Source organism: Microdochium trichocladiopsis (assembly GCF_020744255.1).
Source record: "Microdochium trichocladiopsis strain MPI-CAGE-CH-0230 chromosome Unknown B0I36scaffold_14, whole genome shotgun sequence".
Lineage (NCBI taxonomy): Eukaryota > Fungi > Ascomycota > Sordariomycetes > Xylariales > Microdochiaceae > Microdochium > Microdochium trichocladiopsis.
This window is the reverse complement of record NW_025763557.1, coordinates 837943-858285: the sequence shown is the minus strand read 5'-3', so window position 1 is coordinate 858285 and position 20343 is coordinate 837943. Positions and strand designations below refer to the sequence as shown.

The window sequence follows — 20343 nt, the reverse complement described above, 5'->3', positions numbered from 1 at the left end:
GCATCCGTGTGATCACCGAACTGATTGCTCTGTGTGCTCCGCGATGTGTACTTAATGTCGCTTTGCCCGGCCGCGCGCTGAGCCGGAAGAGGGCAATTTCCCAGGCTTTCTCCCATTCGCCTCGCAGCTTCTGGCGAACGGCGAGCTTCGTGGTTGCCATAAGGATCCCTGGGATCGTTGTTGGAGGCCCCTCGGCATGGGGTCCTGCGGCCTGTTGGCGGCTTGGTCCGCCATTTCGTTGCCTGATACGCCGACATGGGCCGGGATCCAGCGGAACTGTACCTCCCAACCTCGGGCTTTGGAGCTCATCGAGCGTTCAAGTGGCCTCAACCAGGAGGTACTGTCCCGACGGGCATTTGGGGTTCCGCATCGCTTGGAAACCGGCTCGGTTGTCGGTGAAATTGGTGCACTTGCCGGGGCGGTGAGCAGGCCTCCGGGGAAGGGAAACCCGGCCGAAGTGGGGCCTCTCGGTGCGGTCTAAATTGCGCCGCACGTCGGACCGACCTGTTGGCTCAAAACGGCACTCTGTAGATTCGCCACTAACATTGCTTTGACAACCGCCACTCCCCTTCCTCGCTCCTCGGCCCACGCCGAGGCCGCTTGTCCTCTTATGCGACGTTCGCTTCGTGAAATGCGGGCTGAGCGCACCGTTCTTTCCGATAGGGTACGTTGCGAATATAGACTATCAATAGTATAGCTGCTATCCTCGTCCAGAAGATGTACTTTACCTCTAACATAAAGTTCAGCAAGCGTTATCCTCCCCTATCGTCACTACCCCCATCGTCACTATCCCCATCGTCACTATCCCTATCGTCACTATCCCTATCGTCACTGTCCCCATCGTCACTGTCCCCTTCATCACTGGATTTCCCCTCCACATCAGAGCAGTGCTTTTTATGTGTCATCACCCGCGTCGTCCAACACGTCGTCCCTCCACATCACAGCCAGCAGACAGGAAAAAGTCTGAGGTACACCGGTTCGTCGAGCTGTTGGCGAATGAGCTTCTCATTGATTCCTACGTCGGAGAGCTCGCGACGTGACGAAATGACTTTCCGGCTCGGCACAACACTGATCATTCCATTCTTGCAGTCGACCTTCTCGATATCTCCTTTCTTCCAGCCCCTCTTGAATAATCGATGCTGCGGGTCCCGGAGTCCACGCCAATCGCTGTCGCACTTCCCTGTGGGGTGTTCCGGTGCCGGGATCAACTGGAGGTACGCCGCGCCGTCAACACTCCCGCGCAGAGCCAAGAGCTCATCCCTTAGATTCATGACGTCAGGACACGACGTAATACGTCCCTCCACTGGTACCATGTAGACGTTGCCGCTCCGGTCCACGGACATTCTCGTCATCTCTCGAAGACGCTTCATCCAAGTCTCGTTTCGAAACCGGAAGAGACTGATGAGATTTTTCCAAGACTTGTTTATATGGTGTCCTATAAGGTCCGGCAGGAACTCAACAAACCCCAGGAAAGGATGGAGTGGAACAGGCGGTGTTCCTGGCATTCCGCTAAGGTATACAAAAACTGAGCGGCATCGTGGTTGCAGCTCGACGAAGGGACTCGTCATATAAAACTCGAGTTCGTAGGCGCAAACCAGGTGCGCAGTCGCTGTCATATACTGCGGGCGAGCGCATGCTCGTAGATAGCGAGACGTCTGCATCAAATCCCACAGTATGGACTCCTGCTCGTTGGTAGGGATGGGGAGAGATTCATCGCAGTCACAATATTCCGCCCCGCTGGGGAGTGCTGTGTCGTCCTTAAGGAAGAGGGAAACCGGTCGAGTATCATCCCCACACAAAGCTCAAGACCATCAGGAGGACTTCTTCATATAGCGTGAGTAGAGGCATGCTAATATAGTCAGGGAAGGAGGTTCTTACCAGCTGGCATACGGTGGAGGATCGAAGCTGTCGATCGGGTTGAGAGAGGATGGAGGCCATTGAACCCCTACACTTGGATAGCAACAAATACGGAATGGTCTGCGGAGCAGTTCGAAGGCCGTGAGCTCGTTGTCAATGAGGGCTTGAAAGCGATCTAACCAGATTGAGGAGTGAGCAAATTGGACGCCCCGTCTATGACTCTCGACACGTAGAAACGCGCCTAACACACGACAAACACGCGGATGTGGGTAACCTTTACGGCCAATCATATAAGGAGATGGGACTGATTCAAGTTGAATCAGTCTCGGCAAAGTGGACTGTGTAATTATCGAGTATTAGCTAGTAGCGGGGCTACATAGCGCTGCACAGCCAATGGGAAGAAACCAAACCAAGCCAAACCCGTCTCGGAATATCACCGGGAGTAGCACTCCGGTGCCCACTGATCTCTATGCTGGGGCACGGGTAGTGGCTTGCAGTCGAACTGTGACGCGGGACTCCTTATCTATCTAATCTATAGCGGGGCACCCCGGCTTCGAGGTATCCCATTCCACGCCAACCTCGGGTTTCTGGGGACTCGACTCAACAGCTCCTACCAAGTCCAGTAGCGGCTGCAGGTCTGCTGATTACTTCTTCACTACGCCGCGGTTGTCGCGCTGTCCCGTCCTTGTCGTAGATCTATCTTTGGCCTCTTTACCGATATCCCTTACCTTTGGAGCTCGTCTCCGCGGCCTCTGGGTCGATGGTACCGAGGGATTGACTTTGCTCTGCATCTCCTAAACAGCCTCTCAGTCCAGTCGAAGACGTGGTCATATTTGAGCCCCTTCGCTTGAAACAGGCAACAAAAAAGCTGGCGAAGGTACGAGTAGTCCGGCTCGTCATCGAATGCTAGGCCCCGGGTGTATTTGATGTACGTGGCGAATTCTCCCGGAAGAAAGCCATCGCAGAGCGCCTCGGCCGACAGGCTCTTCTTCATCTCCTTGATCCTTGCGTCCTTTTCCTTGTCCGTGGCGACCTTCGGACCCTGCCATGGCAACGAGCCCCGGGCAAGGTACACGATGACGTACCAAGGGACTCGAGGTCATCCCCCAAAGACTGTTCTTCGTGCGCGTTAGCGAGCGGTCGATCATATCGGGGTGGGGCACCTCCCACGGCCGTTGTGATTGTTGATGCTGGCGTACGACTTGTGCCGCCTAGCGCGAGACCTTAGACGTGCTTGTTGCGCTCGGCAATTTAGCTTCACGTGCGGAGGATGTTTCCGTCTCCTCGGGCTGCTGGCACACTAAACTCTCGCGATGCCCTTGTGGTAGTAGGCATCGGGCGTCGCGCGCTTGTTTCGGCGCCGACACGAGCCAGCTCCAAATTCACGTTCAAGGAGGTCTCGGTACATCCTCCGGAATAGCGCGGCTCGGGTTTTCGCTAACAGGTTGATCGTGCCGCCCCGCCCCAAAGCTAAGCACGGAAATCCGCGAAGCCGGACAACTGGTTGAGGATACGGTCACCACGTCAAGAAGAGCCACACGCGATGGCGCGAACGACCGTGCCGAGAGGCACACCAGTATCACAGATGTGAATGTAGCCAACCGGCAAGTCGAGGCGAGAAAAATGTTCCTGGAGGTCCTAAGTACATTGTCTGGCTTTGGCGCTGCCGCTAACTAGATCGCGGTCCGCGGCCCTCTCCCCCAGGGCTCTCTCCAGACCCCTGAGCGAGTCACGCAGTCGAATGCGAAACCGCAACGAAAGACTCCGCCCTCGCCATCTTCGACCTTTCCGCCCTGGTTCTGTCCATCAATTCCTGCACCTTCTCCACCGCCACACGGGCCGAGCCTCTGTGTTCCACCAGGAAGGATTGAATCTCGGCCGGGGAGAACTCCCCTTCCGGTATTTCCCTCGCGAATTCGGCCGCATATCGCTTCACCGTCTCGTCATCTTCAAAAGGTTGCTTGGGATTGAGGATGTCGCCTTCCCATTGCTTGAAGATCATGTAGAAGAGTCGGAACATCACGTCCTTGTCGGCATTCGGAAGCTCGATTTTCTTGTCTACACGGCTAGCCCGGATGAGTGCCTGATCTAGATGGTCCAAGTGATTCGTCGTCATTATGAGCAGCCGACCCTCATGTGACGATACGCCATCGAGAGCGTTGAGAAGCTCCGCTAGCGACAGCTTCCCTTGAGATCGGGGCCGGTCCCAGGCGGCATCTTCCTTGGCTTGGCTGATGTCCGTTTCGCTTTGCCGAGGCTGCGCTAGACCAACAGCGTCCACGTCTTCCAGCAGGAGGACACAACGAGGCGGGAGTTCCGCAAGCAGAGAGCTTAGGGAGTGGCTTCCGGCGGCAGAGATGTTGAGGATGTAGACGGCCAAGCCAAAGCGCCCCGCCAAAGACAAGCACAAACTGGACTTCCCGGTCCCAGGCGGCCCGTAAAGCAAGTATCCCTTTCGGTAAGGGATGCCACGGCTGAGATGCCATGCGGGAGCTTCCTGATGCAAGAAGCCTTCGATGTCCCGTATGAGTGCCGCCTTCACCTCCTCATTCATGACAACAGTGGAGATTGGCTTGGTGCTCTTCACGTGCGTCCTTTTCCACTTGCCATCATAGTGTTCGAAGATAGTGGTCTTGTTCTTGGTCAGCTTCAGGTACGCGTCCCGGCAGTCATCGAAGAACTGCTTCAGGACTGCTGGGGATCCAAAGCACGAGACCGTGACCACCTCCTCCATACGAAAGCCGAGGTCTTTCTCCACAGAGCGAAACCAGAACAAATACTTGTTGTAGACGAGGTAGGACGTTCCCTTCCAAGGAGAGTAGTGCAGAGGCTTCTTCTGCGTCCTGTTCTCATCGCCGAATGACCGTCTCCAGCCGACTCGGACGAGAGACGACCGTGCCCTGTGAGCGAATGGCTGAGAGGTCAACTAGAGACCAACCATGTCGTACGCTTCACTGGAATATTGGACGTGGACCGTCGAAGCTTCCTATTCGTTCCAGGGCTCGAGACACAGGGGAAATATGGCATGATCATTGTGTGCTTGTACGACGGCCTGGGAGCTTTGGCAACAGGATGAACTCAGGGTAATTTCCGTGGTAAAGGTGTAGCCAACGCTTCGCGACCTCGAAGTACTGACTTAAATCATTGCATGATTTAGCTTTCCGTATCTATGTTGAGTTAAGGACGCCTCTTAAGGGTAGGGTAGCTGCGACCCAAGGCGGGGCTACGGAGGACTTATTAAGGGCAATTGATAGGGGGGCATGACTTTTTGTAACACTTGATTGGGCCAAATTTTCTAGATCCATAAATACTTCCGAGCAAAGGCGGTGAAGCCAGCCCTCTTAACAAGCCCAGATTTCGTGACCGCAAATGCACCCGACCAACACTAACCCTTTAGAACAGGCGTCAAAGAGAAGTATTGCTTTCGGTACTGTTAAGGAGAAGGTACTGATCCGGAATAGGCACGCGATGGGAAGTTCTCTGTATTCCAAAAGGTCGCTGTCGTACAAGACTATTGCCTTACCGTCGCTCGATTGGCGAGCGCCAGGCGAGCGACAGGTAAGAGACGGGCGCTCGCTGACTCAGCGAGTGCTTCCTAATTGAGTGGGTGCGGCCCGCCTCACAGGTACAGGGTATTCAAGGGCTGTTTCATAACCAAAGCTGTCTACGTCTCCCCTTACTACTATGGAAGGAAGAATCTCCTCTTCGCCATCAGCCAGCTCCCATTGATTCCTCCGTCTCCGAATGCTGGGCTGCGTTCTCCGCCCGCTGGCACGAACTCCTGTGGTTCTTCCCGTCCCTAGAAGGGTCGACTGGCTGCGTAACTGGCGCTGATTCGAGACATCAGCTTGGCCACTGGCCTGTCGGCTCGTCCCAAGTTCCATTCTGGCCTGAGTCGACTTGTTCAAGCTGCCCTGTGGACGACCTCGCCTACGGCTCGGGGGCCCTCTGGTCGACCGGTTGACCAATCGGCTGACTACTAGTCTCGATGGCTATCCCTGATGGAACGGCCTGCTTGGCGTTCTTAGGTCTGCCACGGAGAGCAGTGGCGATCTTAGGGTCGAGGATTCGTCGGTATGGATCTCGAGAGGATGCTTCTCGTAGGTGCCACCGAGGATGGACGTCCCATTTCGTGAAAGGCGTACCATTATTCAGCTTTGAGTAGATCCTGTGGCAGCAGGGAATTCCAAGCTCGATCGACAACGAGCAGTCCTCGCCGCAATCCCCGAGGGATTCAGGGAACGGATTCTTCCCGGTCGGCATTGCTTTCCTTGCAAGCCGATATTGTTTGTTGATCAGTCCAAGGCCCTTGGAAGAGAGCGCCGTCCGGAGTTCGCCGAGATACTCCGAGCTAGGCCCAATGTACTCTCGCGCGGTAAGTACCTCGTCCGCTGCGCAAGCGTCGTTGAAATCTCGCTCCTGGTCCCTCATCATGTCCTGCATAGCCTCCATGAGCCGATAGAGATGGCTCATACCATTCAGGAGATAGCTCTTGATGTTGTTGTTGCTTGCTTCTGTACCAGAGGTGACGCGGACGCCGAAGTTGCGATACTTGCGAATGAAACAGCGCGCCCACTGCGCCCGTACAGGCATATAAGTTCCATGGAGATACCGCAGGATAGCTCGCTGGTCATCAAACTCATTGCAGAGATTTCTCCACGCCTTCTCATGAGCCTCCTCAGTCTCCGCAAACATGACGAGCTTCCACATCATGAGGACCCCTCGATAGCTATGAGGGATGACCGCCGCCGTCGGGGCGTGGACCAACTGTCGGTCTTTGGGGCTCAGCTCAGCCTGTGCCTGTGGAGCAGAGTCTTCTCCGTCGCTGCTGTCGGAACTGCTGCTGCTGTGGCCCTTGGCCCACTTCTGCTTTGACTTGAGCAAGACGTTAGAATTGATATGGTGGATGCACAGCTGCTGCTGTGCATCAGGGAACTGATCATTCAGGGCTGCCTTCATCTGATCGTCGAAGTCGGTAATGATAACGTCCGGTTGGCGAATAGAGTGTTGCTCTGAGAGCTGTCGAATACTCTCGGAGAGGAACTGAAACCCCTCCCGTCTCTCGTTGTCAATCAGGCCGAAAGCAGCATTGAAGACAGAGCCAAGGCAGGTCTGTCCTGTTGCCTGAAATAATGGAAGCTTGAAGCGATTGGTGTTGTATGTGTTGTCGAAGCTGATCACCTCGGGAAACCGCTTCCACATCTGGAGGCAGTAGGGAAAAGTCCAGACAAGGCCAACGAGACGGTTTGGCTCATCGTCCGCCCACTTCACGAGATAGGGAATCTCCATCTCGTCAAACAGCTTGATTAACGCGGCGGTGGGAGTATAGCCATTCAGCTTGTCTCGGTTGATGAGAGCTCGGGCGTTGTAGATGTCCCTCTGCGTCAAGATTGACTCGGGATGTTGGTCTTGGACCACAGCCCGTACGTCACGGGCCCGGATACCGACCCGACGGCTCGTCGACTCGATGGTAGCCCTGATGGGTGTAGTGAGTCGTCGGTGGGAAGGGTGCGCAGACGGCCTAATGCTACGTCCATGATTGTGTTGATTGTGTTCGGGGTTTGGGTGTTGTCTTAGGAGCCACTTGCCCTCTTCTAGAGCTTCAGCAATGACCATCCACTTGCATCCACACTTCCGAGACTTGCGTAGCCGAAGCCCTGTACCTCTACTCGGCCGTGGTTCTCCGTATCGGTCACATTGGAAAGAGTACCTCATCCTCCGACCATTGTAGGAATAGGCATGTCGTCGGACGATGCCAAAGCCATTCTCTTTCGCAAAGGTGTTTACCACGTCGAACAAAGCTTCGGCTGACGGCTTTGGGTCGCCTGGGATCGGCGGATTCGGGATCGGGTCTGGGTCGGGGGACGAAGACATCCGAGGAGAAGATCGCATCTCTTGAGGAGATGAAGCTTGGGCGGACGGCTCTCGGGGCGGTGAGTAGGGAGGAGGCGATTCAATCGCATCTGAGCTGAGTGGTGAGTAGCCCCATCTCTCGCGCCATTGACGTACTCGTTCGTATGACCGAGCGAGCTCGAGCGTAAGCCTCCGCTCCGTCCCAATCACTTTTCGTACTAGCTTCAGGGCAGATTGAAACTCGGCCCGTGTGGGTGACGATTGCTGCTGTTGTGCTGATTGAAGTGGCAAGGAAGACAGTGGGTCGGTTTCTGGTCCTGGGACAGGAATCCTCACTCGTAAGGACTGCCTTCCACCGGACGGGAAATCGTTTGAGAGGTGCACCTCGTGATCGAAACGGAGCTCCCATGGTGGCTCGTGAAGTCCACGCCATCCGTGCGGCTGTGGAGCTGTCGTGAAGGTTTCTGGGTAAGATGCAAAGAGATTTCCGAGTACATCTTCGTCGCCGACTCCGTAGTATTGGCCGATACTTGTTGCTATGCTGCTCGCTGAGGATGGCCGATTCGCAAATATCGGCGGGCTGAACTTGCCCTGTCGGCTCTGCCGCTGTCGTTTTCGAGGCCGTACTTGATCTTGAGCGTGGGGACTAGAACTACGGGTTCGTCGTCTCGAGTTGGAAGGAGACTCGGATTGGAACATGACGAAGTTCCCAATTATCGAAGGTTGACCATGGTGGATTTGCTTGCTGTTGGTGGGCTTGATCTGATCGCGTCGCGTCGTGTCAGCTCCGAGATTAGGGGAGATAGCCTTGAGGTACTTAACAGGGTACGGCAGAATTCTGCCAACACTAACAAAAAAGAAATTGACGAATCAGAGGCCCGAAAAGTCATGCCCCCCTAAGGGTCATGCCCGCGTATCAATTCGTCATGCCCCCCTATCAATTGCCATCCTAATATGGAGCACTTGGGGTTCAGAATGAGTGCAATGGCCCAAGCGCCCGCTCCCTGTTGTATGGCAGAGACGCGCCAACTGGACGCAATCTGCTTGTGAATGATGGTCAGGGTCCCTCACGATTAATCAGGCAAAAGATTTGAAGGCTTAAATCGACGCGACGGAGTAGTTAAGGGCGGAACGAGTCAGAATAGTAGTCGTACGAGGAGGCCAGAAACACGCGCGCGACGATGTGGCGTCTGCGGCGAGCCCGGCCATAATGCTCGTACGTATCAGAAAGTTATATCTACCTCTGAAGAAGAGGATTCCTCATAGTTTCAATTAATTTAAGGCATTATGGTTGAATTCTCTTATACATTGTCGTACGGGTGCCTGGTGGGTGGCTCACTTGCTTGTGTGGCTCACTTGCTTGTGGATTACGTTATAGAGTATGAGATTGACGAATTTCCCCTTACATTCCGTGCAGAGGTGCTTATCATGAAGATAACGCCTACGCCAGGCGAGTGTGAATATGGCTGCTCCAACCTTCTACCACTACCGTATCACCACGTCGCAACCTTTGCCCTAGCTAGACCGGCCAGGTACGGCCCGTACTTAACAGCTGCATAGCCCAGCCCGCCTACGCACATCCAGGATATGGCCCCCAGCACGTAGAGAATCCTAATAACCTTCTTAATCTCGGCCGTCTCGTTGGTCTTGGGGAAGGGCACATCAGCCGGCGGCACGGGCTTGCCCAGGAACTCGCAAAGAGGTTTCCACCCGTCCTCAGGCTGCCACTCCAGCACCTCCCTCCCGCGCTTCTTAGCCTCGCGGCGCACGTTGTCGATGAAGGCGTCGTAGTAGTCTGGCCGACTGAAGTTGGGGTCGGCGGTACTGAACGGGTTCGGCGTACCCATTTGGTCCGCGCTGAACTGTCGTTTCGATCATTTTATCCCGGTCAGCGCTCACTATCCAGATATATCCATCCATTATTGTCGTCGTCGTCGTCGTCGCAACGGGCGCCGCGAGGGGATTCAGTACTCACCTGCCAGAGACCTGCGCCCAGCTGGTGCATGTCGCGGTTCATAGGAAACCAGATTCCAAGGATTCGGTAGTGGAGTTTGGACCAAAAGACGATGGTGTTGTTGACAGAGTTGGCCCATACCCGGCCGTTACGCCGCTGGTTCAGCACGATCTTGGCGTCGGGGTACAGGTCCATCAGGTCGGCAGTGAACATGCACGCGGGCTGATCTGCGGGGGGTGAAGGAGGTAAGTGCTCGGGTTGTCCTTTGCAGGTGTACAGTCATTGGGAGAGAAGGGGGAGGAGAGTAAGTTGTCTATGTTGGATACTCACCAGTTATAGCGCGGTAGCCTTTAAGCATCTCGGCGAGCAGCTTCTGGCGCTTTTCGGGATGGGGTTCCCGCAAGGTTTGAATAGCCAGCTGTAATGGCAGGCCCAGTCATGCCTTTGTTAGTCGAGTCGCTGCGACCATATACAGTGCACTCGCGCAGCTCTAGACTTACCTGTCGTGCCTTGGGAAAGGCAATGACCTCAGCCATATGGTGAGTCGGCTTGTAGTCCAGCCATTCAGAGTGCAGGGCCGCCTGTAGCGAGCTGGTGGCACATCTTATAACAGCAATCATTAGCATTCAAACTTATGGAATGAGATGCGAGGGGGATAATCACCTCGGCAGACCAGCTACGATCACTTCAATGGTCCTATTACTCGTCTCCGTAGGCTTCGATTCCTTCAGCAGCGATTGAAGCGCTCTCATGGCGCGTGCGTCTTTGATGTTCCAGGAGTCCATTCTGTCGGGAGGCGATGTTAGCGCGTGCTTCTCGTCGACAGTCTGGTTCACAGATGAGTTTGCCCGATCGTCCAGACAGGTCTCGATGAAGTGGCTGCGAATGTGCGCGACGTTCAACATCTGGGCACTCAGCTGGATGAAATGAAACTATCACAGCTATCAGGGAGTACTCCAATGTCTTGGAAGAGCTTTTTGTAGCCCCACAGTAAGCTGACAGAGCTCTTCAAGTACAGAGCGCACTAACCACATATCCACGTGATATGATAGTAGCCCACGTGTCCCTTCCTGCAAGCCCCGCGCGTGACTAGGCTTTATCGAAATTGATAAGCATGGACTCAGCCGTCTTTAGTCCATATTGCCAAGACGGGCAAGAGCGAAACCCCCGTTTCTTAGAAGTAACTAGCTATGCTACAGTGGTTCGGACGCCATCAAGACTATTAGTATGCAGCAAAGCATTTCATATAGCTGATTGGAAGCCGGGTGCGAAAGTCCCTTGCCTGGTTGGGTGGCCCTTAATGAGACCGAAGGAATAATGATATAATAAGTAACCTAATAAGACAGGACCCGCTCTATTTAGCTAGTGGGGTAACGTAATCCACGGGTGAACGGGTCACCTTCCTGCAATTTCATTAAGGTTCATTCTTTCTCCTTTTTCTCCACCTTTAATCATGGGACGACAATCAATTGAAAGTGATTTGGTTCTAGCGCTAAATGCGCTCCAATCCAACCCAAAATTAAGCGTACGAAAGGCTACATTACTCTATAATATATCTCGTACGACACTCCAGCAACGATACCACGGCCGAGCTGCGAAACGCGATATCCGACCACCCTGCCAGAAATTAACCTCGTACGAAGAGCAGAGTATCGTGCGATATATAGTCGACTTAGATTCGCGATCGTTTCCACCGCGCCTTCGTGGTATTCGAGAAATGGCGGATCGACTCCTCCACGTACGCGACGCGCCGCGCGTCGGAACCAACTAGGCTGTAAACTTCGTACAACAACGACCTGAGCTCCGAACGCGTTTTAATCGAAGAATCGACTATCAGAGAGTCCTCTACGAAGATCCGGACGCGTATCACGCGTAGTTTAAGCTCGTACGAAATATAATCGCGAAATACGGGATCCACAATAACGATATCTATAACTTCAACGAAACGGGCTTTACGATAGGTAAGATCTCCGCCGAAACTATAGTTACAACCTCCGATTAACACGGCAAGCTAAGAGCCGTATAATAAGGGAATCAGGAATAGGTTATAGTTGTCACGATCCTGCCTCCGGGGTCAACCGTAGGGCAGGGCGCTGGGGTTGCTGTTCTGGAAGATAGGTAAAGCCTTCGCAATACTCACTGACTCCTGCTGTCGTTCTCTCTTGATGGGTTGTCGTGTCTCTGGGAAGAGATACCAGTCTCGGCAATTGAGTGACTAGTTCAAGTGTGTGGTGAAACTGATACTTAGATTGATCGCTGAAGTACAAAGGTAATGACTGTCTGTCAAGGAGATCCTCCATCCCATATATATCCTTTGTCCTTCAGTTCGTGCCCCTGGGATCATTGGATATGTTGTGATCCCCATATCCTGGGATCGCTGGATATGTTGCGATCCACATATCCGTATGCCCCTTGTCCTGCTGACGTAATTGCCTGATTTATCTAACGCCCTTCCGGGGTGTGCCTCCCCGCGTGCATGACCTGCCCTTGTCCTTGGCCCGATCTTGCGACCTGTTGGTCGGGTTGTCACATTGTAGAACTCGTGGTTACTAGCCTAGTCGGCGCTGACCACGACTAGACTCGCCACGCATACGAGTGAGTTAGCTTCCCGGCCCTCCTCCTCGGCCGACCTCCACCGCACGTAGTCGATCCCGAACGAGCGTGCCCTCGCTACGAGATCGTCGATTAGCGCCACGAACGGAACGACGACGATACTAATACCGCCGTTTACCCCTCGTACGGCCGGGACTATAAATAACAGACTCTTGCCGCCGCCTGTCGGTAGTACGACGATAAGTACGGAGCCGCCTCGCATCTGCATAATCCGGACCATAGCCTGCTCCTGCTCTATCGTTCTCTAGCGGGTACCGGCCCCGATAATCGATTCCAGCCCTTGCTGGGTCCGGCGCCTGATCTCTCCGACCGCTTCTGGGAGCGCCTTTCTCTGCTTCGACGGTTCTGGGCTCGGCTCTCTCGTCTCCTCCTCCCTACCCGGGAGTCCGGCCTCCTTATCGAACGATTCGGCTTCCGAAGACTCTCTCTTCCGCTTCCTCGTCCGCTTCTGGACCTTGTCCGGCGACTTGCCCTTACCCTGGCTATCCCAGCTTAGATACTAGTGCCAGAGCCGGCTAATCTCGCGGTAGTTAGCAATCATCTGCGGCTGTAGCTGCCCTGGGAACTGGATGTTGATCGCGTAGTGCGATCGTGCCATAGTACTACTATGTGTCGCTTGCAGATCCCAGATTACCTCTGTCCGGTCCCTCGGCCGTACCTCGCCGGTAGCCTCGTCGAATTCCTCGTCCTCGGCCCCGTATCCGTCGTCGGCCGCGCCGACCTCGAGCTCCTTCTACTGTACGACTAGCCCCTGGATCGTCCGGCCTAGCTCGATCGCCAGATGTCGGTACGCCGAAGTACCTAGCTCGACGCCGAGATGGCCTATCGTAGCTGATCGGAGCTCCTTCGTTAGCACCTCCGTCCCCTAGCGGCCCTTCCGCGCGTCCTTCCATAGCTAGTGCCGTAGCGAGTCGGACGGCCTTCAAGCCCGCGTCGCATCGAGTAGCATCTCCTCGAACGGGACTAGCCAGACGAGATAGACGACGAGCAGCCGCCCGATCCGTTCCGGGAGAAACCGGGCGACTTTTCGGCCGTAGCCGCGGATCGACTTAGCCTTATCTCGGTCCGTCACGAGCATCACCTACCTATCGAATGTATAGACGCTCCGGCTAAGCTACTTCGTATCTAGATACCGTACGCTTGTAATCTCGGGTCCTCGGCCTGGCTGGCCTCCCCAGACGTGCGTTAGTATGAGCAGCTGGCTCTTTAGCGTCCCGATCTAGTTTAGCTACTTCTGCGACCTCTCCCGGTAGTACTACTACCGCTACGGTGACTAGAGCTTCTCCGAGACGAGCTCGGTAACGACGCGTGGCCCGGCTCGAAGCCAGCTGTTCTACGGGTTCGTAATAAACGATTTCCCGTCTCCTTCGTATATGACCGTATCGCTGATCTGATCGAGCCTGGTCCGGTCTAGTAGCGCCCCCGACTGGCCGTATAGCAGCCCGTCGAGCGCCGATTCGGCCGTTGACATGAGCCCCTGGGCTATCCGCCGGAAGTCCTGAACCTCGATCCGGAAGCCGTGGAGCCGGAGCGCCTACTTCCCGTCCTCCCAGATAATTCGTGCCGTACCGCCCTCCTTTACTCGGTAGCCCTTACCGATCGTTATAAACCGTATGAGCGTGCTAAACGGGCTATACGCGCCGTCCGCGATCCACTACCGGTAGCCGTCCATAAATACGTCGATATCCTTTCCCCGTAGCCGGCTGGGCCCTTCGTCCTCCTCCCCGGCATCCCCGGTCTCCCCGGTAGCCTCCTCCTGGATCGGCATGTGCTCGAACAAGTACTCGAGCAGTAGTACGCGGCTACACCACGATAGCCCTGCTAGTAGTGGCGTGAACTCGGCTGGTAGCCGGAACCGTGCTCGGACGGGGTCGATCGCGAGTACCGTAGTGAAGTGTAGTAGCGGGTTCACGTACGGCCGGACGAGCACCTGCTGCGTAAGCGATAGAATACAAAACGTGAAGACGGCTTCGTCTAGATAACCGTCGTCGCCGTTCTCCTCCTCGCCGCCGCCGCCTACCCGGGAGCACTCCTCCTTCGTACTATCGAGAGCCTCCGTAACGGCCTCGAGAGCGGCCCACTACCCGTCGGTAAACTGGACCTGGTGCTTCCTCCTCGCCTCCGTACGGCCGAGCCGGAAGACCCGTACGCAGTAGCATAGATAGCGCCGCCAGTAGCTCCGGTACTTCTCTATCGTCTGCGCCTCCTGCTTTATACTGAACGGCCGCGGCGACGGCCGGTTCGGGTCGCGGCTCGCTAGCCAGCAGAGCGTCTCGACGGGTACCTGGCCGATCCGCCGGCTACACCGGTTGATTTCCCGGTCGAAGCTCTGGCCTAGCCGTACGAGCGCCGCTTCTGAAGCCTCCCTCTCTTTCCGGGTAGACCAGCTTAGCTTAGCTAGCTCCTTCGTCGATAGACCTGGCTCGGCGGCGCGCCGTAGCTCCGCCATATCCTTACCGGCCAGATGTGCCGCCCAGCCCATTTGGCGGACCCACGGCGACTCGAAATGGACGCCGGCCTCGTAGTCGATTATCCGGCCCCGCTCCGCGTCTTCGGCGGCCACTTTAGCCTCGTACGCCGCTATGTGGGCCTCCCAGTGCGGTCCCGCGCCCGGGCTGGGGCCTGGCTCCGCTAGAACCGGTACTTTAACCCCCTCCTTCGAGCCCTCCCGTCCTGGCATGGGGATCGGGGCGTCGACGACCCAGTATCGCGTAAACTGCCTGGCCGACGAGAACGACTGGAGTGCTGCGCCCTCCCAGCTACTGGGCCCGTCGTGCCCCTGCTGTCCGGCGGCTCGCGACCTGTTCCAGTGCTGCGACATCCGCTTACTACTCGTCGTCAGATATCGGCACGCCGTACAGCGGAGCCCGGCCTGGACGGCGAGCTGCTCGATCGGCTTGCTACCGTCTGCTGGGAGCTCGGCCGAGTGCGGGTCAACCAGCCCGCCGGTGCTAGCTGCCGTCTCCGTAATCGCGGTGGCTAGCTCTCTGATCTGCTGTAGCTCGTCTCCTTGGATCTGGTGCGCCTGCCGGAAGTGCGGAGCGACGTTGACGCCTGGTCGGATAGCTGCCTTGCAGTACAAGCACATGAGAACGCGCGCCGGCTCGTATAGCCAGACGGCTGAGACTGCGCTGTCGGATGCTGCCATTATGCTTCGCTGTAATGTCGTACTATTGTTTCTTACGCTTGCGAGTCTACCGTTAGTATTTGACATCTATCTATCTCTAGCTATGCTTCTGGGGGTTTCTATCCGCGCGTCTCTCCTCTCCCCTGCCGCGTCGCGTACTTTCTTTTCATCTCCCTTATTATTCCCGACCCCTTAACCTTTCCAGACCCTGGCCTACGACATTCGCCTCCCCCGGCCCATGCGCGCAGCTGCGGAGTTGGGGTTAGTTGGGGGTTGTAGCCCCGGGGGTTGGGGTTAGTTGGGGCTAACCCGGGGTTAGGGTTAGCAGTTAACCCCCAGCTGTTTTGGCGCGCGGAACTTGACTGCGTTGGGGTTACGGAACTTGACTGCGTGCCCCCCTGCTACCCCTGTATGGCCCTTGCGCCCCACCGGGAACTTGACTGCGCCAGCCAAGTTCCAGCGGGAATGATGGTCAGGAATCCGCGAAAGTGAGGCCTTCCCGGCCGGCAATAATGGTTAGGTAGTGGTCTTCATCCCAGGGGCAGATAAGCCAGTCGTGGTCTGGGCGGAAATGGTCAGCCTGCTTGACGTGTGAAAGGCCTTCGCAACCATAGCAGGAGTTGAACTTGTGTTCGTCCTCCAGGTGGCGCAGCAGTACATATATACTTGTGTTTTGGGGGCAAACTGGACATTTGAGATGCTTCTCGAGAAGATGGGACATGATTTCCTCCTCGCTTGCTTGATCACAACGGCAGCCGACGACAAAATGGCTTTTGAGGTGCGCTCGCATCGACAGGGGCTCGACGTGGCCACACACCTTTCAAATGTTCTGCTGGTGTTTGTCCCGTATATGAGCTGCGAGTGGCCCGTCAGGAATCCTGTCACATATCGTACAGACATCATGAGCGTTCTCGAGGTGTCGCCGAATATGTATCTTTGGAAGAGGTATCCAGCAGTGATCGCATCTGGTGAACTTGGGCAGTTGGGAGAGGCATGCCTCCGTGTAGTCCATCCCACCCTTCTTAGTGATTATAAGAGTTCGGGGGAAGTCAGCATAGTGATCGGTGTTTTCGTTGCTGAGTAAACGGTTGCTCGCGCGGTCGATGTCGTGAGTTGTTGGCCACCGGTCTATTGGTATGTTCAGTCGCCCTCTTCGGTCTGGATGAGCGTGAATGCGTGCAAACTTCGCGGCGTTCTCAATCTCATCCGGGCCATAATCCTGGCGATACTCTAGGCCCAAAGTATCGAACGGGCTGGCGAGTACTTCACCGTACATGATAGAGATACGCAGAAGTGCGAGATGGGCATGCGCAGAGGTGCGAGAGGTGCGCAGAGGTGCGAGAGGTGCGCAGAGGTGCGAGAGGTGCGCAGAGGTGCGTAATGGAGGAAAGAAGGGAATGCGGAGAAGTGTAAGATGTTATTAGAGCAAAGTGTCAGCTTAACGCTGTCACGTGGAGCTCCCGCCGTATCCTGCAGTGAGAGATAAGGGTTACCCGGTGCATAAAGTCCGTACCCAAAATGTCAGTGGCTCAGCTGAATCAAGTGGGTCCGACGTCTTAAAATGCATGTGGGGATCATACCACGGGGCACTGCGTCTGATTTATCTCGTGCTCACGATGTGCTGGCAGGAACATTGTCGAATCAAGATGGATTGATGGCTCTAAGAGATCAGATACACAGCCAATACGACTCTGCACCGAGCACTTTCCAACTGGCCTGATCATACGGCGGTCGGGGAGTCTTTACTTTACGTTCGTCGTCCTGAAAGAAGCTTATTATGTCCCGGGAATGTCCAGGCAAGTGTGGGGATGCCGTGGGTGGACTATCGCAGGACGATCAAGCCTCCGGCTTCTTGCCCAGATGAAGTAGAAAGGCATATAGAGATGAATAGATAGGTTCTTGATGTCGTTCTTCACCTTAGCGATGAGGACCTGAATCTCTGTCGAAGCCAACCAAGAACGCGAAAGAAACTCCCGGGGGTGGGTAGTTCATCACTGCTTAGTCGCCTCCCTGCTCGAGGCAGGTGAGAAGCTAAGAGGTGAGATACAATCGTCACAAGATCCGTGTACATGGATGCCACTTTTTTTCCCTGATGCGATGGTTAATGCAGCTGCCTCTCAGTTTAGAAGTATGGTACCACTCAACTGTATCACTTTCAATCCAGATGCCAATCTCATCGGCATGATCCATACCGTCGGTGGTGCCAAAGTGCCAGTATTTTCCTCTTGCATTTGCGACTTGTTCTGGAAGTCTGGGAAAGTCACAAGCGTCGACAATGAGACTTCTGCCCCGATTCGCGGGAATGTCTCCGTTTCGATTAAGAGGACCTTTCATAGAGGCTGTATTGACAATCCCATCGTTGACCTTCCAGTCCTCTGAGTCGTCTCTTAGGATTTGCCGTTGATCATCGCTTAGTTCCTGGGAACTGATGGCGTACGCTGTTGGGAACATGAGCGGAAGGACGCTCGCTATCGGGAGATAATCCCCAGGTGGCGGAACCCTAACATTGTAACCGACTTCCTGTATGAAACGGTTTAGGACCTTGTCGACCAGCCACCTCGTGGCTTCGCGTATATCGACTACATTTGAGACGATACGCCATCCGCCAGGTACGTTCGTGGCGACACTAATAATCCCTTGAGCAATTTGTGTAGCCAGGCCGAAGCTGAACTTGTGAAATTCCGAATAGAAAGCACCGAGGAATGGGATATGGTTCAGGCCATCTTGAATCGTCTTGTCGATATTGCCGATGATTGGCAGCTCCTCGAGAAACCGAGTGATAGTCAAGGGGAACTCCTGTATAGCCTCTAATGTCCAAGATGGCCAATCTGGTGGAAATGGCTCCACACAGCTAAACGACAGACTGAAGTAGTATACGTCGTTTGATGCTGGAATCGTCTTATCGTTCAGTTCGTTTACTCCCATCACGCTGTTATCGTAGAGGGCGTTGTGATTTGATTCAATCCACCGGCGCACTGGTCCGGGATTTGCTTGCCAAACCGAAGATTCCAGTCGCTCTCGCATTTCTGAGAAAGTTTCATTTCGGTTTCTTCTAGTGCCTCTCTTGATGCCCCAGTGGTCAAGCTGGAGGTCGTACGTTCTGCGGTGCTGGTCCTTAAAGGACAGTACTGCGAACAATCGACCTAGTAATCGAGTCTGTTCGGGAAGATCTAAATGCTATGCGCAGTGTTAGAGCGGTGGCACATGCGTGATTGCAACTATAACATACCCTGGAGAGGTTCCATAGAGCGTCTACTACCGTTGTACCTCTATGTGGAGTCCCAACTGTTGAAACGGAAATAGCCCACTTGCTGCGCCGTGGTGTGTTGAAGTATCTTGGGTGCGGCAAAGTCTGCTCCGAATTTTCTGTGCAATGCTCCATGAGATGGAGCAAGTATCGGACTGTATTTCCACCCTGGGAATGGCAAATAAAATGAGCGGGACTATGCTCACCCCAGGTCCAATTCTGCCACTGAGGCTCCTGTGTGTAGAGAATTGCGGCCCTTTGGCCGCGGGCTACCGACTCATATCGGTGCCGGGTGGGGAACACGTCCCCGTAGTCGACATCGATGACCTTAGGCTCTCCTTCGATTTCGTTCGTCTCCAGATTATACTGCGTAAACCTGTAGGGTGTTAGTGACAGTTTAGTAGAGGGCACTGACGTAAATACCTGGAAGAGCTAAGCTGTGCGTATAACTCGCATGCCCGCTCCCAGTTAGATGATAACGGCCCAACTGGTGCCAAGATTACTGTGTGGCCGTCATTCGCGAGGATTTGCGGAATATTCTTAATTCCGCCCCAGTAATTGACAGCGCCGAATAGGGGCGACCCCCAACCTGAGAATCCCGGGACTTGAACTGTCAGACGGAAGACCTATCCAGGAAGGAATATCATACCAAGTACTATCGGAACGTCCGTAGAAGGACCGTCCCTTAGATCCATTGCGGCCACCCTCCCTGCTAGGCTCTCTAGCTTCCTCAGTCCATCCATGCTGTGTTAGAACCCCTTGCGACAGTTTTGTTGTTTCAAATGTAGGCCGAGGGAACAGTCATTCGCTTGAAAGCCATCGCTGCGCCGAGGATAAGAAGGTCTGGTTATCCGAGGTCCTGGAAATCGGGGTTTTTCTTTCTCAACATCTCAGCAGGATGGGATGGCGTTGAGGGACGATGCTAGGGACATTTATATAATCCTGATATGACTCTGGTCGGAAGTCGAGAGAAATCATGGGGGGTCATTCACATGCAAATTGGAGGAACACTAGTTGTAGCCGAGTAAAAGCCTCAGCCCCGAGGTTTCGCATAAAGTGGCATTCCTCACGGGTCAGGAAGGCAAGTATCCGAGGCACGTAGCCTACCTTAATTCTAAGCTGGATCTACGGCTTCTTCCGCTGCTGCACTGTGCGTATCTGATTTAATATTAAGTGGAAGTTACCGTCGGAGAGTCGAGACCTCGTTGTGGACCTGGTCCGGGGATGCGGACTGGTTGATTCGGGAACACAGCGATGGAAACACGAGGGTAGAAGACGTCCATGCTGGCGCTCGGGACAATATGGTTGTGATCAAATCTTGTCCCGTCGCCCTTGATTAGGACATAAGGCTTAAAGTCATCCCGAGGGATCAGGAGCACTCGCAACTGCAGTTGTGAGCCAGTCCAGGCCCGGAGGAAGGGACGGCGAGGCGGTCACTTGGCTATATGTTACTGACAATCGCAGCTTCTTTCAAGGCGATCTCTCCAGTGGAGTCCAGAATACGACTTAGAATTATGGGATATGGAAGGGATGAGAAGATTACGCTTAGGTTTGTGTAAACCTAGGGGTCAGCTCCGACGGAGTGCTTATACGCCCGTCGTCCTCGCTTATCCCTAGAGCATCTTAAAGATTAGCAACCGTTTCGTATCTCAGGCCGCAATTCTTGGCGTGCAGCCGATAACTCAGCCCATC

General features: G+C 54.8%; 5 protein-coding genes across 5 annotated transcripts; all 5 read right to left on the bottom strand.

Annotated features, from left to right (window-relative positions):
• Positions 1–774: 774 nt before the first annotated feature.
• On the bottom strand, positions 775–2040 carry B0I36DRAFT_53051 (uncharacterized protein). Its single transcript, XM_046162993.1, has 3 exons — positions 1879–2040; positions 1305–1820; positions 775–1208 (listed from the first exon to the last, which is right to left on the bottom strand). The coding sequence occupies exons 2-3, from the start codon at positions 1659–1661 to the stop codon at positions 939–941; spliced, it is 627 nt and encodes a 208-aa protein (XP_046004926.1). The 5' UTR covers positions 1662–1820; positions 1879–2040; the 3' UTR covers positions 775–938.
• Positions 2041–2581: 541 nt separating this feature from the next.
• B0I36DRAFT_256187 (uncharacterized protein) lies at positions 2582–2926 on the bottom strand (the record flags this gene model as incomplete). The annotated part of the gene is made up of 1 exon (XM_046150922.1): positions 2582–2926. A coding segment is annotated over one exon (345 nt), but the record flags the coding sequence as incomplete, so codon positions are not given.
• A 455-nt stretch (positions 2927–3381) lies between these two features.
• Positions 3382–4798, bottom strand: B0I36DRAFT_356042 (P-loop containing nucleoside triphosphate hydrolase protein; the record flags this gene model as incomplete). The annotated part of the gene is given in 3 exon segments (XM_046157518.1): positions 3382–3495; positions 3677–4783; positions 4796–4798. 3 exon segments carry the CDS (start codon positions 4796–4798, stop codon positions 3382–3384), a joined length of 1224 nt encoding a protein of 407 aa, XP_046004924.1.
• A 4201-nt stretch (positions 4799–8999) lies between these two features.
• On the bottom strand, positions 9000–10620 carry B0I36DRAFT_340029 (uncharacterized protein). The gene is made up of 5 exons (XM_046155918.1): positions 10328–10620; positions 10165–10267; positions 9995–10082; positions 9686–9891; positions 9000–9572 (listed from the first exon to the last, which is right to left on the bottom strand). Exons 1-5 carry the CDS (start codon positions 10567–10569, stop codon positions 9204–9206), a joined length of 1008 nt encoding a protein of 335 aa, XP_046004923.1. The 5' UTR covers positions 10570–10620; the 3' UTR covers positions 9000–9203.
• Positions 10621–16910: 6290 nt separating this feature from the next.
• On the bottom strand, positions 16911–19538 carry B0I36DRAFT_340017 (Alpha/Beta hydrolase protein). Its single transcript, XM_046155917.1, has 5 exons — positions 19301–19538; positions 19075–19255; positions 18634–19027; positions 17550–18581; positions 16911–17493 (listed from the first exon to the last, which is right to left on the bottom strand). Exons 1-5 carry the CDS (start codon positions 19392–19394, stop codon positions 17317–17319), a joined length of 1878 nt encoding a protein of 625 aa, XP_046004922.1. The 5' UTR covers positions 19395–19538; the 3' UTR covers positions 16911–17316.
• Between the last annotated feature and the right edge of the window lie 805 nt (positions 19539–20343).